This window comes from Oncorhynchus mykiss, chromosome 9 (genome assembly GCF_013265735.2).
Source record: "Oncorhynchus mykiss isolate Arlee chromosome 9, USDA_OmykA_1.1, whole genome shotgun sequence".
Taxonomy (NCBI): domain Eukaryota; kingdom Metazoa; phylum Chordata; class Actinopteri; order Salmoniformes; family Salmonidae; genus Oncorhynchus; species Oncorhynchus mykiss.
The window spans coordinates 67,800,729-67,819,471 of record NC_048573.1 but is presented as its reverse complement, the minus strand read 5'-3'; the positions used below and the strand labels follow the sequence as shown (position 1 = coordinate 67,819,471).

General features: G+C 41.8%; 1 protein-coding gene across 7 annotated transcripts in view; it reads left to right on the top strand.

Annotated features, from left to right (window-relative positions):
• LOC110532733 (sodium channel protein type 8 subunit alpha) overlaps window positions 1-18,743 on the top strand; it is a 108,964-nt gene that overhangs the window by 84,549 nt on the left and 5,672 nt on the right. For 5 of the 7 annotated variants that reach the window (XM_036988796.1, XM_036988797.1, XM_036988793.1 and 2 more), the window contains 5 exons: window positions 716-838; window positions 8,400-8,684; window positions 10,601-10,792; window positions 12,556-12,660; window positions 13,341-13,611. In XM_036988796.1, coding sequence (XP_036844691.1) covers window positions 716-838; window positions 8,400-8,684; window positions 10,601-10,792; window positions 12,556-12,660; window positions 13,341-13,611 — 976 coding nt within the window. The remainder of the gene's footprint in view (window positions 1-715; window positions 839-8,399; window positions 8,685-10,600; window positions 10,793-12,555; window positions 12,661-13,340; window positions 13,612-18,743) is intronic. The other 2 variants (XM_036988799.1, XM_036988800.1) reach the window with 1 other exon arrangement.

The following is an 18,743-nucleotide window of genomic DNA, read 5'->3' as shown; positions in this document are numbered from 1 at the left end:
CATGTACATATTTACCTGTATTCTTTCTCTTGCGTTCCATTAGTTTGTCTGTCTTAGATTATATTGGAAATTATGCCTCAGCCAAGAGTGACAGACATGGAGAGACAATGTTAGAGGGGCCAGGGTAAGGTTCTACAAGTCTGTTGGGTATTTAATATGAACTTTAACAGGTTGTAACCTCTCTCATTCCCTCCTCCTCCTGCTCCTACTCCTCCTCCTGCTCCCTGGTCCCCTTCGCCGATCTGTCTGTATTTGTATTGAATCAGTCGTGTGCTGTGGCAACACTTTTCTGCCTATTTCCCCCTTTGTCTTATACCTCTCTCTCTCTCTCTCCTCTCTTTTTATCTTGCTCTCTCTCAACCACAAGTTTCTTTGCAGGTACAAAGGAGTTTGTCACATTTCTCCCGTCTGCTCTAAAATAACAGAAACAAACCCCTCCTCCCACAGTCTACCTTTTACTGTTACTAAAACACTACGCACATAAAACCTATACTAAACATTGACCTTCTCTCTCAATGTGTATACATATATAAATGCAATATTATACATGTATATACATGCATATAGATTTATGTGTGTATGTCAAGCAACTCTCTCCACCCAATGCCAGTCCTATTGCTCCAAGGGCTCTCGTCTGAGTCTCTTCTACCTTTAGAGACATTTCTCACTACTTCTAACAGTTTGGAACCTCTTTTGCTTCTCTGTTTGTGTGTAGGTGTCTATAATCAGTCTGGTAGCTAATGCACTGGGCTACTCGGATCTAGGTCCTATTAAATCACTAAGGACACTAAGGGCCTTGAGACCCCTCAGAGCCTTGTCACGTTTTGAAGGGATGAGGGTAAGATCCAAAGCTAAGTAGCTAATCCTTACGCATGCCCATTCAACAGTATTAAAGCATGCTAGAAAGTGAAATATAAAAAAAAGTAACCAAACTATTTTTTTTTTATGACAAAAACATTCCAAAATTAATTTATTGGGGGATTTTTTTTAAATATAAACTTTAGGAAACTAGCCAAGACAAGAAGTCACCTTTCCATGCACACAAATCTTTTACCATACTTCACATACTATTTATATATACACGTCGTGATGCAGCTGGGAGTGTGAAGTAATGTTGCATATTAATGCTACAAAGTGATACAGTAATACCATTAGAAACTATTTCCCTGGTTTTGATTCAATCTTTAAAAAATACATCTAAATACTAATTGATATTTTCTGAATTTCCACTATCTACAGGAATAAAAATAAAATAGAGAGTGGAACTAGAGGAATATGTCACAAAGCAGCCTCATCACATAAAAACAAAGTTCCTCATCACATAAAAACAAAGTTCCTCATCACATAAAAACAAAGCAGTCGCATCACATAAAAACAAAGTTCCGCATCACATAAAAACAAAGCTGCCGCATCACATAAAAACAAAGTTCCTCATCACATAAAAACAAAGTTCCTCATCACATAAAAACAAAGTTCCTCATCACATAAAAACAAAGCTGCCTCATCACATAAAAACAAAGTTCCTCATCACATAAAAACAAAGTTCCGCATCACATAAAAACAAAGCTGCCGCATCACATAAAAACAAAGTTCCTCATCACATAAAAACAAAGTTCCTCATCACATAAAAACAAAGTTCCTCATCACATAAAAACAAAGCTGCCTCATCACATAAAAACAAAGTTCCTCATCACATAAAAACAAAGTTCCTCATCACATAAAAACAAAGTTCCTCATCACATAAAAAGAAAGCTGCCTCATCACATAAAAACAAAGTTCCTCATCACATAAAAACAAAGCTGCCTCATCACATAAAAACAAAGTTCCTCATCACATGAAAACAAAGTTCCTCATCACATAAAAACAAAGCTGCCTCATCACATAAAAACAAAGTTCCTCATCACATAAAAACAAAGTTCCTCATCACATAAAAACAAAGTTCCTCATCACATAAAAACAAAGCTGCCTCATCACATAAAAACAAAGTTCCTCATCACATAAAAACAAAGTTCCGCATCACATAAAAACAAAGCTGCCGCATCACATAAAAACAAAGTTCCTCATCACATAAAAACAAAGTTCCTCATCACATAAAAACAAAGTTCCTCATCACATAAAAACAAAGCTGCCTCATCACATAAAAACAAAGTTCCTCATCACATAAAAACAAAGTTCCTCATCACATAAAAACAAAGTTCCTCATCACATAAAAACAAAGCTGCCTCATCACATAAAAACAAAGTTCCTCATCACATAAAAACAAAGCTGCCTCATCACATAAAAACAAAGTTCCTCATCACATAAAAACAAAGTTCCTCATCACATAAAAACAAAGCTGCCTCATCACATAAAAACAAAGTTCCTCATCACATAAAAACAAAGTTCCTCATCACATAAAAACAAAGTTCCTCATCACATAAAAACAAAGTTCCTCATCACATAAAAACAAAGCTGCCTCATCACATAAAAACAAAGTTCCTCATCACATAAAAACAAAGCTGCCTCATCACATAAAAACAAAGTTCCTCATCACATAAAAACAAAGCAGCCGCATCACATAAAAACAAAACAGCCTCATCACATAAAAACAAAGCTGCCTCATCACATAAAAACAAAGTTCCTCATCACATAAAAACAAAGTTCCTCATCACATAAAAACAAAGCTGTCTCATCACATAAAAACAAAGTTCCTCATCACATAAAAACAAAGTTCCTCATCACATAAAAACAAAGTTCCTCATCACATAAAAACACATTTTTGGGGGGCGGGGGGGGGGGGGGGGGGGGGGGGTGGTTAATGATTGGCTCGAGAGATAAGGTGAAATTATTATTAGTTAAAGCTCCATGTAAACCAAGCCAAACTACATATCATTTCATAAAGCATTTGAATAAACAATTCGCTGTTCATTTGGCCTGATTCTCAATCTCTGCTGCTTTGATTCTCAATTCCCCTACCACTACCTGCACCCCACCTGGTTGTTGTCATCCTCCTCTATCTCTTTATCACATGTAGTCCTTTTCCATCTCCCCATCCTTAGACTGGTTTGAACTTACTACCCTCTCCACCTCAGTTTAGTCCTCCACCACCAACCTCCACCCCACCCTGCCTCTCCTCCTACCCTTCCACTGCTCACTCCATCCTGACCCAGTAGATCTGCTGGGCCTGCAGCAGGTCTGTCTGTCTGCTCCTCTTTGTGTCCTGCTTGTCTGGGACTGAGAAAGGAACCACACATACACTCCACACTCACATTGTTGTGGGTGTGGAATATTTGCTAAGCTTCTGCCTGTGTCTTTGTGATCATCACTTTGTGTTAAATGACTGAGATCTTTAAGGGCTGAATTGCAGAGATCGGTTAAGTCATGTCAGTTAGTTCAAAGTAGACCAGACACCTGAAACTGCCAGCCCGCGGGCCAGATACGTCTTAAGTAAATGCGGACCAGATTCAGCATCTTAGCTTGTTTGTCTTCTTCTTAACCCTAAGTCAGAAGCTTAGGAAATATGCTGATAGGCTGCCATCTCACAAGGCATTACTGTCGCCATGTCATAACACGACACGTTGCATAGCAACCATACTGCAGGTTTTATAGAACTTCCTACTTCCTGCTTCCTATTGCCTTCCACTCCCGCTAGGTCGAAAATATACAGGTTAAGACAACTTCATCACAGATTTGGGACAATAGTTGCAAAGAGTTATGGGATATTTGAATCCCATTGTCTTAACCTTTGTCATCTTCAATCTAGCTTTTATTTCCTACTTCCTGCTTCCTGTTGCCTTCCATTCCCACAGGAAGTGAATCTGGGAGGCAACATTGTTTAGCACACTGGAGCGCTCTCTTATATTGTATCTTAAATCTTATATTTTCTTTTAATAGAGGAGTGAGTTGGGTTGGGTGGGCAGCAGGGCCGATATTATATTAACCTATTAGGACAACACTAGTCTTTCTTAACCCCTAGACAGTCGCAGAGCATGTCTCCTCTTCCTCTTCATAATGTCCCAAAAATGACAGACCAGGTGTGGTAGACTAGAAGTGTGCCATGCACCACTGTTAATACGCTACAGGAGAGGTTAGCTAGCTAATCATCCATTTGACTGACATTTCCATTCATACTGAAGTGCCCATCCATACAAATATCCACTGGCTAAAATATGACAATGACGTTGCAAATACGAGCTGATGACATCACAAAACCTTTTGGCCCTAGATAGGCTTTATGGTTGTTTACTACTATACTTATGAATGAGTTCACATCACCAAACGTTTACATGGCAGTCTGGTTTGTCCACTTTGCTCAGAGATGAGACTAACGTAGAATTAGAAGGATTCTGTTTCTATGGCGGCTAGACTGGTCAAAATTCCAATATAATATTTTGGCGAAAAAAATCATGGTACATTCTTAAAGGAACGTTGTAGTCAAACATTGCGTTACCCCTATTAATGATCTCAATCAATGGGAGTGTGGTAGGAGGTGACGGTGGCCCAGTAGGCTAACACTTGTAGCAGTGAAAAAGCAAACACAATGTAATTAGATCCTGTCTGTACTTACTCACCAATTCAATACAATGTTGTCTACTGTATGTTCATCAATTGATTTGCCTATTTTTTTTTTCTTTACCTAAATGGAAGATTGACAAATCAAAGTGGTAAATAAATGGATAGGGAATTACGAGAATGGAGAGATGACACTGACAACCATAATAATGAAAGAGATTCTGGAGAGTTAGAATGTTGAGAACTCTTGCTGACTTGATCTTCCTGGCTGTGGTCATGGAAGGTTGTGATTGGAGGAGGCCAATGCAAGTCAACAGCTCTGAGAGAGCAGCATAACACAGCTTTCATTTGAATATATTGCTATGCTTAACATGCAATGATGCAATGGGCTGTTCCTACCTACCTGAATGCCTATAGTCACTTGTTAAATGCTTTATCTGTTACTATGCTGCTTTGTAGCCTCATTGTTACTTTTGAGCAATGCAATGTACAAGAATGACACAGTCACCAAGTCATCCTCACACTTGTCTTACTACAGATTTTCTAATGAGCTTGCACTCTAGTCTTTGGTTGCATTTTAATGTTTAGTCACAAAATATTTGTTGTATTATTAACTTAAAATGTATTTAAAAAATACCTTCTAGCTGCATCATGTCAGACTTGCAGCAGACACATTAGCAGGAAACAGATCCTGAATTACAGACCAATCACACAGAGACCTCAGAACCATATAACAGATGCCTGAGTTCTTAGAACATAGGTCTGAGTTCTTAGAACAGAGGTCTGAGTTCTTAGAACCTTAGAACAGAGGTCTGAGTTCTTAGAACAGAGGTCTGAGTTCGTAGAACAGAGGTCTGAGTTCTTAGAACCTTAGAACAGAGGTCTGCATTCTTAGAACAGATGTCTTAGTTCTTAGAACAGATGTCTGAGTTCTTAGAACAGAGGTCTGAGTTCTTAGAACAGAGGTCTGAGTTCTTAGAACCTTAGAACAGAGGTCTGAGTTCTTAGAACAGAGGTCTGAGTTCTTAGAACAGAGGTCTGAGTTCTTAGAACCTTAGAACAGAGGTCTGCGTTCTTAGAACAGATGTCTTAGTTCTTAGAACAGATGTCTGAGTTCTTAGAACAGATGTCTGAGTTCTTAGAACTGATGTCTGAGTTCTTAGAACAGAGGTCTGAGTTCTTAGAACAGATGTCTGAGTTCTTAGAACCTTAGAACAGATGTCTGAGTTCTAACTCTACACAATCCATTCTTGACTGTTCTTAAATGTTGTGTCCAAAGATACCCAAGTGTCAAATCCACTTGTCTGATACATTATAATATATAGACAAGAAATCTTTTGGCCAGTTATCTCTCTATCCAAAACATTTCTCTATCGGTTTTTTTATCGATTTGAACGGTTCTTGAAATTGCACCACAATGCCATGTAACAACACGCATGTACTCAAATTGCCGATGCACATTATGAGCTTTTGAAAGCCATTTTCCCTCATTGTTTTGATAAGGTTTTTGATTTTTGATAAGGCATGAACCATTTTATTATATAATGCATGGCTAATATTACCTTGAACACTTTGAATCTTTGAAACAAGTCAAATTCTACCGCCTCAGCAAGTAGTTCATTCTCTCAGCATGTGTGCAGTGATGTGTTCTCCTACAGATGTAGGAACTTAATTCAAGCCCGTTTGCTACAGAAGGAAAATAATCCTGCAGTAACAAGAAATGTGGATTATAATTAATATAATTATTTTTGTAAGGATTGATACATTTTTCATTAAGACATATCAAGTCTGACATTTTAATTTGGAAATGACTAATGACTAATTACTAATGACTAATTACTAATGACTAATTACTAATGACTAATGACTAATGACTAATTACTAATGACTAATGACTAATGACTAATTACTCATGACTAATTACTAATGACTAATTACTAATGACGAATTACTAATGACTAATTACTAATGACTAATGACTAATGACTAATTACTAATTACTAATTACTTTAGATGCCTTTTAAAACCTTCCCTACAAGTTTGCATTTCCTGCCGTGCAGAACAATTCTCAGCAACAAAAAAAGAGTTTGAATTAAGATCATACGTGAGAGGTGGGAGGTGTGATATTACTGTCATGATACGGTATACTGCTAACTCCAGGCATTGTGACCATTCCTCTCAAAAGGTAGCTTTCTCTTTACAGCTTCTGCATTTTTCATGACAGATTCTTACGTGTATTATTAGAGGTCCAAGCACAATGAATAGCCTATGTGCCTTATTTGCATTCTAATTCAGTTCAATTCAGTAAGATATTTTTATAATCTGTTTTTGGGTTACTCACACAGAAAGAAATTGGCACCCAACAACCTGAAGGTTCCCTTTGTGGCCATGTGGTGTTTATCCAACCGCAGGGCCATAGCAGACAGTTAGCAGCCAGTAACTCCATATTCCATAATCATTCAAGACGAACAGTCAAAGGCCTGTACTTAACGCTTCCAATAATACACATCCTGTAGAGAGGAGAGTACCGATGATGTCATCACTAACATGTTTAACTGTAAGAGAAGAGTGTACCTACATTTTAGGTTATGATAAAGACAGCCAGTTGTGCAAGTCATATTTTTCCAAGAACCAATGGGTAAATATCAAGAATTAAAATGACCATTGAACAGCTCCCCCTGACGGTAGCTTTAAGTAATCAATGCAGGGTCCTGCACATTGCTGAGAGAACACTGCTCCTGAAGCTCAGTCTGCACTCTATCTGCCTGTCTGTATACAAGGAGGGAATATGGCTCCACAAACCAAGTCTGTCAGCTAAAAACAGACGACATGCATGCTCACCTCAGCCGTGCCTGACAGCTGCTGGTCTAGCGTTCAACCCCACAGTGAGCTAGCGTTCAACCCCACTATGCACCACAACACTGAGCTTAATGCACATCAGTGTATGGAAGGGCCGGTCGGTCCGGAGATAGAAGCTGTTAAGGGGGCTAGCCGTGGGTGTTATGGAAATGGGAAGCAGTCTATGGGTTGCGTCTCAAACAAATGGCACCCTATTCCCTATAAAGTTAACTACTTTCTAGCAGAAAGTGCACTGCTTTTTACCAGGGCCCACAGGGCTCTACCAGGGTCTATAGGGCTCTGGTCAAAGTAATGCACTATACATTATAGAGAATGGGGTGCCATTTAGGATGCATCCTATGGATAAAACTGCTTTCCATTGCATCACGTCTGGGTGCGTCTGGGTGGGAGGTGTTTTAGGAAAAGGGACAAGGGGAGGGAGGGAGGGTGGTGAATGTTTGGGAGAAGATGAGGCTGCATACTGGCATGGCAAAACAGTTGTGGTTCAATTAGTTTAAGACAGTTCTATGATCTCAAAAGGAAAGTGGGGTGTATGTATGTATGTATGTCTGTCTGTCTGTCTGTCTCTCTGTCTGTCTGTATGTATGTATGTATGGATGTATGTATGCATGTATGCGCAGACCCCTTGGGTAGTCCTAGTCGTGTTCTCAATCAGATCAAATACAATTCATTCTAATTATAACAGAACTGATAATACTCTTTCACTGTTATACTATAGGTTACTATACTATATTATACTTGTACTATAATAATGATGCACTATACTGTACTGTACTACAGTATACACAAACACACTAAAAATGATATTCTAATTCTAAACAGTACTATAGTACTATACTTTATACAACGTTATGTATCATAATAACGTTAAAACACCATTTGTAATATGACTCGATAATGGAACATAGTACATGTCAGTTTTTTCTGCCACTTTCTCCATTATGATGCCATGACAGTATGCAGCTGCTCTGAGGGGGGTTGATAGGTATCATCATGGAGTATGTTTTGAATCTCTCACACTGTCCTGTCCTCCTGTCTCCCCTGTCTAGGTTGTAGTCAACGCCCTGGTGGGAGCCATCCCCTCCATTATGAATGTGTTGCTGGTTTGCCTCATCTTTTGGCTGATTTTCAGTATCATGGGAGTCAACTTGTTTGCGGGCAAGTATTACTACTGTTTCAACCAGACAGCAGAGGAGTACTTTGATGCCAGAGAAGTCAACAACAAGACACAGTGCCTGGCCCTCATTGAACAGAACTTCACTGAGGTCAGGTGGAAGAATGTCAAGATCAACTTTGACAATGTTGGCGCCGGATACCTGGCTCTGCTTCAAGTGGTGAGCCTCTCTCTCTCTCTCCCTCTCTCTCTCTCTCTCTCTCTCTCTCTCTCTCTCTCTCTCTCTCTCTCTCTCTCTCTCTCTATATATATATATATATATATATATATGTATAACTCTCTCTCTCTCGCTCTATATATATATATATATATATGTATAACTCTCTCTCTCTCTATATATATCTCCGTCTCTCGCCCCACACCTGTTTGTTCGCTGTTTCCATTTTGTCATGTTGTCTCTTCTTCTACTATGCATGTTTTATTCTCCCTCTTCCTTCCATCATCTTGCACAGTTCTCTTCCTCGCCGCTTCCTCTCTCCCCCTCTTCCTCTCTCCCCCTCTCTGTGCACATTTCTGTTTTTCCACATGTGCACATTTCTGTTTTTCCACGTGCACATTTCTGTTTTTCCACATGTGCACATTTCTGTTTTTCCACGTGCACATTTCTGTTTTTCCACATGTGCACATTTCTGTTTTTCCACGTGCACATTTCTGTTTTTCCACATGTGCACATTTCTGTTTTTCCACGTGCACATTTCTGTTTTTCCACGTGCACATTTCTGTTTTTCCACATGTGCACATTTCTGTTTTTCCACATGTGCACATTTCTGTTTTTCCACATGTGCACATTTCTGTTTTTCCACGTGCACATTTCTGTTTTTCCACGTGCACATTTCTGTTTTTCCACATGTGCACATTTCTGTTTTTCCACATGTGCACATTTCTGTTTTTCCACATGTGCACATTTCTGTTTTTCCACATGTGCACATTTCTGTTTTTCCACATGTGCACATTTCTGTTTTTCCACATGTGCACATTTCTGTTTTTCCACATGTGCACATTTCTGTTTTTCCACATGTGCACATTTCTGTTTTTCCACATGTGCACATTTCTGTTTTTCCACATGTGCACATTTCTGTTTTTCCACGTGCACATTTCTGTTTTTCCACGTGCACATTTCTGTTTTTCCACATGTGCACATTTCTGTTTTTCCACATGTGCACATTTCTGTTTTTCCACATGTGCACATTTCTGTTTTTCCACATGTGCACATTTCTGTTTTTCCACGTGCACATTTCTGTTTTTCCACATGTGCACATTTCTGTTTTTCCACATGTGCACATTTCTGTTTTTCCACATGTGCACATTTCTGTTTTTCCACATGTGCACATTTCTGTTTTTCCACATGTGCACATTTCTGTTTTTCCACGTGCACATTTCTGTTTTTCCACGTGCACATTTCTGTTTTTCCACATGTGCACATTTCTGTTTTTCCACATGTGCACATTTCTGTTTTTCCACATGTGCACATTTCTGTTTTTCCACATGTGCACATTTCTGTTTTTCCACATGTGCACATTTCTGTTTTTCCACATGTGCACATTTCTGTTTTTCCACATGTGCACATTTCTGTTTTTCCACATGTGCACATTTCTGTTTTTCCACATGTGCACATTTCTGTTTTTCCACATGTGCACATTTCTGTTTTTCCACGTGCACATTTCTGTTTTTCCACGTGCACATTTCTGTTTTTCCACATGTGCACATTTCTGTTTTTCCACATGTGCACATTTCTGTTTTTCCACATGTGCACATTTCTGTTTTTCCACATGTGCACATTTCTGTTTTTCCACGTGCACATTTCTGTTTTTCCACATGTGCACATTTCTGTTTTTCCACATGTGCACATTTCTGTTTTTCCACATGTGCACATTTCTGTTTTTCCACATGTGCACATTTCTGTTTTTCCACATGTGCACATTTCTATTTTTCCACACGTGCACATTTCTATTTTTCCACGTGCACATTTCTTTCCATGAACAAGCCCTTCTCCAGGACACATCAGATTTAGGTTTGAAATGTACATTTTTGGTATTTTGAATATTCTAAGTTAATCGGATCTCTTTGTCTCCAAAGGCAACATTCAAAGGCTGGATGGACATCATGTACGCAGCCATAGACTCCAGAAGGGTGGAGGACCAGCCCATCTATGAAGACAACATCTACATGTATATCTACTTCGTCATCTTCATCATCTTTGGATCCTTCTTCACCCTCAACCTCTTCATCGGTGTCATCATTGACAACTTCAACCAACAGAAGAAAAAGATAAGACCTATTTTCTTACCTCCTCTCCTCCTCCTCCCCTGTCTCTTTTTGCTAAATTCTATAGCATATTATACGCCTTGTTGTAAAACATCAAGGCTCATACATGCCAATAACAAGTTTTAAAGCATTATTCCTGAATATAAAGTGTTACGTTCAATGACATTTGAAAGCAAGGTTGTGGTCTATTCCATTTAAATTCCAGTCAGTTCAGGAAGTACACTGAAATTCCAATTCTAATTTTCTTCAATGCTTGTCAATTAGGAAAATGTGGACTTTTCTTATGTGGAAATACTTTCTTATTGACTGAAATTGAAATGGAATTGACCTCAACCCTGTTTGAAAGTAAAACAGTTGAATGTAGTTATTTACACTGTTTGAATACTGCTCTGAACATGTAGAAGTGCAGCATACAATAATGGTCCATTGTATTATGGGTTGGGGTTGGGGTTGGGGTTAGGGTTGGGCTAATTTGTTAGGGATGGGGTTGGGGTTGGGGTTGGGGTTAGGGTTGGGCTCATTTGTTAGGGATGGGGTTGGGGTTAGGGTTGGGTTCATTTGTTAGGGATTGGGGTTGGGGTTGGGGTTGGGTTCATTTGTTAGGGATGGGGTTAGGGTTGGGTTCATTTGTTAGGGTTGGGGTTAGGTTCATTTGTTAGGGATGGGGTTGGGGTTGGGTTCATTTGTTAGGGTTGGGGTTAGGGTTGGGTTCATTTGTTAGGGATGGGGTTGGGGTTAGGGTTGGGTTAATTTGTTAGGGATGGGGTTGGGGTTAGGGTTGGGTTCATTTGTTAGGGATGGGGTTGGGGTTAGGGTTGGGGTTAGGGTTGGGCTCATTTGTTAGGGTTAGGGTTGGGGTTAGGGTTGGGCTCATTTGTTAGGGATGGGGTTGGGGTTAGGGTTGGGCTCATTTGTTAGGGATGGGGTTGGGGTTAGGGTTGGGCTCATTTGTTAGGGATGGGGTTGGGGTTAGGGTTGGGTTCATTTGTTAGGAATGGGGTTAGGGTTGGGCTCATTTGTTAGGGATGGGGTTGGGGTTAGGGTTGGGGTTAGGGTTGGGTTCATTTGTTAGGGATGGGGTTGGGGTTAGGGTTGGGCTCATTTGTTAGGGATGGGGTTTGGGTTAGGGTTGGGGTTAGGGTTGGGTTCATTTGTTAGGGATGGGGTTGGGGTTGGGGTTAGGGTTGGGGTTAGGGTTGGGTTCATTTGTTAGGGATGGGGTTGGGGTTGGGGTTAGGGTTGGGGTTAGGGTTGGGTTCATTTGTTAGGGATGGGGTTAGGGTTGCGGTTGGGTTTGGGGTTGGGCTCATTTGTTAGGGATGGGGTTGGGGTTGGGGTTAGTGTTGGGGTTAGAGCTCATTTGTTAGGGATGGGGTTGGGGTTAGGGTTGGGGTTAGGGTTGGGTTCATTTGTTAGGGTTGGGTTCATTTGTTAGGGTTGGGGTTAGGGTTGGGTTCATTTGTTAGGGATGGGGTTGGGGTTGGTTGTAACCAAATGTGTGTGTGTCCCTATTCTTTAGGGTTATGGAAGCGTTTCCCAAACTCGTTCCTCAGGACCCAAGTGGTCCACGTTGTGGTTGTTGCTCCAGCACTACACAGCTGATTCAAATTATCAAAGCTTGACATTGATTTTTTGAATCAGCTGTGTAGTGCTAGGGCAAAAAACACTAAACATACACCACTTAGGGTCCCCAGGACTGAGTTTGGGAACCAAGGGTTAGTTAGGGTTAGGGTTGGTTGTAACCAAATGTTTGTGTCTCCCTTTACTTTGGAGGTCAGGACATCTTCATGACAGAGGAACAGAAGAAGTACTACAACGCCATGAAGAAACTGGGTTCAAAGAAGCCCCAGAAACCCATTCCCAGACCACAGGTTGGCTGTTGCTCCTGGCCTTTTTTAGCCTGGCTTTTTCATGCACTTTATTGGCAGTAAAAATCACTCCATATTTGTTTATCCAGCTCCGCACTTAGAGTGTGGGACCAGGCTAGGTATGTATGGTGTGGAACACTGCCACACACATGAGGCTGCTGAGAGGAGAACGGCTCATAATAATGGCCGAAATGGAGTATGTGGAATGTCACCAAAAACATGGACACCAAGGAAACCATGGGTTTGATGTACTTGATACCATTCCATATCTCCACTCCAGCTATTTCCACGAGCCCGTCCTCCCCAATTAAGGTACCACCAACCTCCTGTGCTGCCACAACATATTGAAATCAGTATTTTCAGTATTTCATTGTTGACGTAGCACTGTGTATTATGTTAACACTGAAATGCTGAAATATGAATTTCAATCCATTGTGGCAGTTTTTCCCTTCGATTAACAAAATGTGTGTTTTTGCTGTTGTTGTTCTTGTGTCTGTGTGTTTGTGTCTGCATGAGTACATGTGTGTGTGTGTGTGTGTGTGTGTGTGTGTGTGTGTGTGTGTGTGTGTGTGTGTGTGTGTGTGTGTGTGTGTGTGTGTGTGTGTGTGTGTGTGTGTGTGTGTCTCTGCATGCGTACTTGTGTGTGTGCATGGTGCCTTGTTGTTGTCTCCTTGTCTCCACAGAACAAGATCCAAGGGTTGGTGTTTGACTTTGTGACCCAGCAAGTGTTCGACATCTCCATTATGATGTTGATCTGCCTCAACATGGTCACCATGATGGTGGAGACAGACGACCAGTCGGACGAGACGGAGAACATCCTCTATTGGGTCAACTTCATCTTCATCGTGGCATTCACCACCGAGTTCGTCCTGAAACTTTTCGCCCTGCGCCACTACTACTTCACCAATGGCTGGAACGTGTTCGACACGGTCGTCGTCGTCCTGTCCATCGCGGGTGAGTGGAGTGGGGCTGTGTCTAAAGTGGCACCCTCTTCCTTATTTAGTGCACTAAATTTTGACCAGGACTCATAGGACTCTGGTCAAATGTAGGTCACTGTATTGGGAAGGAATAGGGTGCCATTTTGGGCGCATACTGTACAAAACCATGGTCATAGAAAGCCTCCGTAGACTCAGCCAGACTTTGGTTTATCTACTGAGTACTCTTTTTTTAATGTTACGTTTATTTAACTAGGCAAGTCAATTAAAAACAAATTCTCATTTACAATGACGGCCTACACCAGCCAAACCCGGACGACGCTGGGCCAATTGTGCGCCGCCTTATGGGACTCCCAATTCATGGCCGGTTGTGATACAGACTGGATTCGAACCAGGGTGTCTGTAGTGATGCCTCTAGCACTAAGATGCTGTTCCTTAGACTGCTATGCCACTCAGGAGCATAGACAGTGTATCTTTCATACACAGTATATTTGGGATTTCCTATCAAACAGATCAATAAATTACAGGTCTTGGATCTTACTTCGATCACTCTTTTGTTGCTGAGAATTTTCCTGCACCACAGGAAATGCAGATAAGCTTTGTGATTTACATAAATTCACTGAAAACCCACACTAACACGCGGTTATATTAACTGACTTGCCTAGTTAAATAAAGGTAAAATAAAACAGCCTACCGCATACAAATGGCAGAAACACATAGAACAGAACTGATTTAAGATGTCTTTGGTACATAATTGGTCTAGCCTATACTGCAAAATGTAACTAATTTGAGTAATCGCCTTTGGGTGTGGACTGTATTATTATGCATACTGGATGGACTGGTTACCTGATGCTACGCTCCACAATGAGTCTGGGAGAGAACGTATAGCCCTAGGCAATGCTGTTGGTTCATTGATTGTGCAGGGCAGCTTACAGTTAGCCTACAATTAGTGCATTTGTATTTTATTTTGAATAGTCTAGTAATTAATTGGGTGACACATTACCTTTAGCTATACAGAATATCTCAGCACCGTGCGTTTCCATCTCCTCCTCTCTGCCCTTTAACCTTTCTCGAACGCGCAGACGGCCTGTCAAATAATTTTGTGAAATATGTTTAGTTGCAAAAACATATTACTATTGATGTTCCCGAACAGGTTTCATTTGGTTTCCCAAATGAAGCACTGGGTAGCTGCAGGAACAATGTTGTAGAGCCCATGGCATACAGAGTTCTGGTGGAATATCACCTGTCGGGCAGCGAGAGCATGCTCCTCAAACAGGAATATCACCTGTCAGGCAGCAAGAGGCAGGAATATCACCTGTTGGGCAGTGAGAGCATGCTCCTCAAACGGGAATATCACCTGTCAGGCAGTGAAAGCATGCTCCTCAAACGGGAATATCACCTGTCAGGCAGTGAGAGCATGCTCCTCAAACAGGAATATCACCTGTCGGGCAGTGAGAGCATGCTCCTCAAACAGGAATATCACCTGTCGGGCAGTGAGAGCATGCTCCTCAAACAGGAATATCACCTGTCGGGCAGTGAGAGCATGCTCCTCAAACAGGAATATCACCTGTCAGGCAGTGAGAGCATGCTCCTCAAACAGGAATATCACCTGTCAGGCAGTGAGAGCATGCTCCTCAAACAGGAATATCACCTGTCAGGCAGTGAAAGCATGCTCCTCAAACAGGAATATCACCTGTCAGGCAGCGAGAGCATGCTCCTCAAACAGGAATATCACCTGTCGGGCAGTGAGAGCATGCTCCTCAAACAGGAATATCACCTGTCGGGCAGTGAGAGCATGCTCCTCAAACAGGAATATCACCTGTCGGGCAGTGAGAGCATGCTCCTCAAACAGGAATATCACCTGTCGGGCAGTGAGAGCATGCTCCTCAAACAGGAATATCACCTGTCGGGCAGTGAGAGCATGCTCCTCAAACAGGAATATCACCTGTCGGGCAGTGAGAGCATGCTCCTCAAACAGGAATATCACCTGTCGGGCAGTGAGAGCATGCTCCTCAAACAGGAATATCACCTGTCAGGCAGTGAGAGCATGCTCCTCAAACAGGAATATCACCTGTCAGGCAGTGAGAGCATGCTCCTCAAACAGGAATATCACCTGTCGGGCAGTGAGAGCATGCTCCTCAAACAGGAATATCACCTGTCGGGCAGTGAGAGCATGCTCCTCAAACAGGAATATCACCTGTCGGGCAGTGAGAGCATGCTCCTCAAACAGGAATATCACCTGTCGGGCAGTGAGAGCATGCTCCTCAAACAGGAATATCACCTGTCGGGCAGTGAGAGCATGCTCCTCAAACAGGAATATCACCTGTCGGGCAGTGAGAGCATGCTCCTCAAACAGGAATATCACCTGTCGGGCAGTGAGAGCATGCTCCTCAAACAGGAATATCACCTGTCGGGCAGTGAGAGCATGCTCCTCAAACAGGAATATCACCTGTCGGGCAGTGAGAGCATGCTCCTCAAACAGGAATATCACCTGTCGGGCAGTGAGAGCATGCTCCTCAAACAGGAATATCACCTGTCAGGCAGTGAGAGCATGCTCCTCAAACAGGAATATCACCTGTCGGGCAGTGAGAGCATGCTCCTCAAACAGGAATATCACCTGTCGGGCAGTGAGAGCATGCTCCTCAAACAGGAATATCACCTGTCGGGCAGTGAGAGCATGCTCCTCAAACAGGAATATCACCTGTCGGGCAGTGAGAGCATGCTCCTCAAACAGTTAATGCGTGGAGTGAAATAAGTCTTCTTTATATTTATTTCTCAAAGCACATGACCCACTATATATCTGAAGTAGCCTACAAAACTAGGAAAGCAAATGACCCACTATATAATTGAAGTAGCCTACAAAACTAGGAAAGCACATGACCCACTATATAACTGAAGTAGCCTACAAAACGGGCTGGTAGGAAAGCACATGACCCACTATATAACTGAAGTAGCCTACAAAACTAGGAAAGCACATGACCCACTATATAACTGAAGTAGCCTACAAAACTAGGAAAGCACATGACCCACTAATATAACTGAAGTAGCCTACAAAACGGGCTGGTAGGAAAGCACATGACCCACTATATAACTGAAGTAGCCTACAAAACTAGGAAAGCACATGACCCACTATATAACTGAAGTAGCCTACAAAACTAGGAAAGCACATGACCCACTATATAACTGAAGTAGCCTACAAAACTAGGAAAGCACATGACCCACTATATAATTGAAGTAGCCTACAAAACTAGGAAAGCACATGACCCACTATATAACTGAAGTAGCCTACAAAACGGGCTGGTAGGAAAGCACATGACCCACTATATAACTGAAGTAGCCTACAAAACTAGGAAAGCACATGACTCACTATATAACTGAAGTAGCCTACAAAACTAGAAAAGCACATGACCCACTATATAACTGAAGTAGCCTACAAAACTAGGAAAGCACATGACCCACTATATAACTGAAGTAGCCTACAAAACTAGGAAAGCACATGACCCACTATATAACTGAAGTAGCCTACAAAACGGGCTGGTAGGAAAGCACATGACCCACTATATAACTGAAGTAGCCTACAAAACGGGCTGGTAGGAAAGCACATGACCCACTATATAACTGAAGTAGCCTACAAAACTAGGAAAGCACATGACCCACTATATAACTGAAGTAGCCTACAAAACTAGGAAAGCACATGACCCACTAATATAACTGAAGTAGCCTACAAAACGGGCTGGTAGGAAAGCACATGACCCACTATATAACTGAAGTAGCCTACAAAACTAGGAAAGCACATGACCCACTATATAACTGAAGTAGCCTACAAAACTAGGAAAGCACATGACCCACTATATAACTGAAGTAGCCTACAAAACTAGGAAAGCACATGACCCACTATATAATTGAAGTAGCCTACAAAACTAGGAAAGCACATGACCCACTATATAACTGAAGTAGCCTACAAAACGGGCTGGTAGGAAAGCACATGACCCACTATATAACTGAAGTAGCCTACAAAACTAGGAAAGCACATGACTCACTATATAACTGAAGTAGCCTACAAAACTAGAAAAGCACATGACCCACTATATAACTGAAGTAGCCTACAAAACTAGGAAAGCACATGACCCACTATATAACTGAAGTAGCCTACAAAACTAGGAAAGCACATGACCCACTATATAACTGAAGTAGCCTACAAAACGGGCTGGTAGGAAAGCACATGACCCACTATATAACTGAAGTAGCCTACAAAACGGGCTGGTAGGAAAGCACATGACCCACTATATAACTGAAGTAGCCTACAAAACTAGGAAAGCACATGACCCACTATATAATTGAAGTAGCCTACAAAACTAGGAAAGCACATGACCCACTATATAACTGAAGTAGCCTACAAAACGGGCTGGTAGGAAAGCACATGACCCACTATATAACTGAAGTAGCCTACAAAACGGGCTGGTAGGAAAGCACATGACCCACTATATAACTGAAGTAGCCTACAAAACTAGGAAAGCACATGACCCACTATATAACTGAAGTAGCCTACAGAACGGGCTGGTAGGAAAGCACATGACCCACTATATAACTGAAGTAGCCTACAGAACGGGCTGGTAGGAAAGCACATGACCCACTATATAACTGAAGTAGCCTACAGAACGGGCTGGTAGGAAAGCACATGACCCACTATATAACTGAAGTAGCCTTCGGCCGGTAGGAAAGCACATGACCCACTATATAACTGAAGTAGCCTACAGAACGGGCTGATAGGAAAGCACATGACCCACTATATAACTGAAGTAGCCTACAGAACGGGCTGGTAGGAAAGCACATGACCCACTATATAACTGAAGTAGCCTTCGGCCGGTAGGAAAGCACATGACCCACTATATAACTGAAGTAGCCTACAGAACGGGCTGGTAGGAAAGCACATGACCCACTATATAACTGAAGTAGCCTTCGGCCGGTAGGAAAGCACATGACCCACTATATAACTGAAGTAGCCTACAGAACGGGCTGGTAGGAAAGCACATGACCCACTATATAACTGAAGTAGCCTACGTCCGGTAGGAAAGCGGGCGGCCTCCATTCGCTATTTGACTGCATACAAAGGACATGTACAGTATTTTCCCCCTGCTCTGTTCCTTCCCA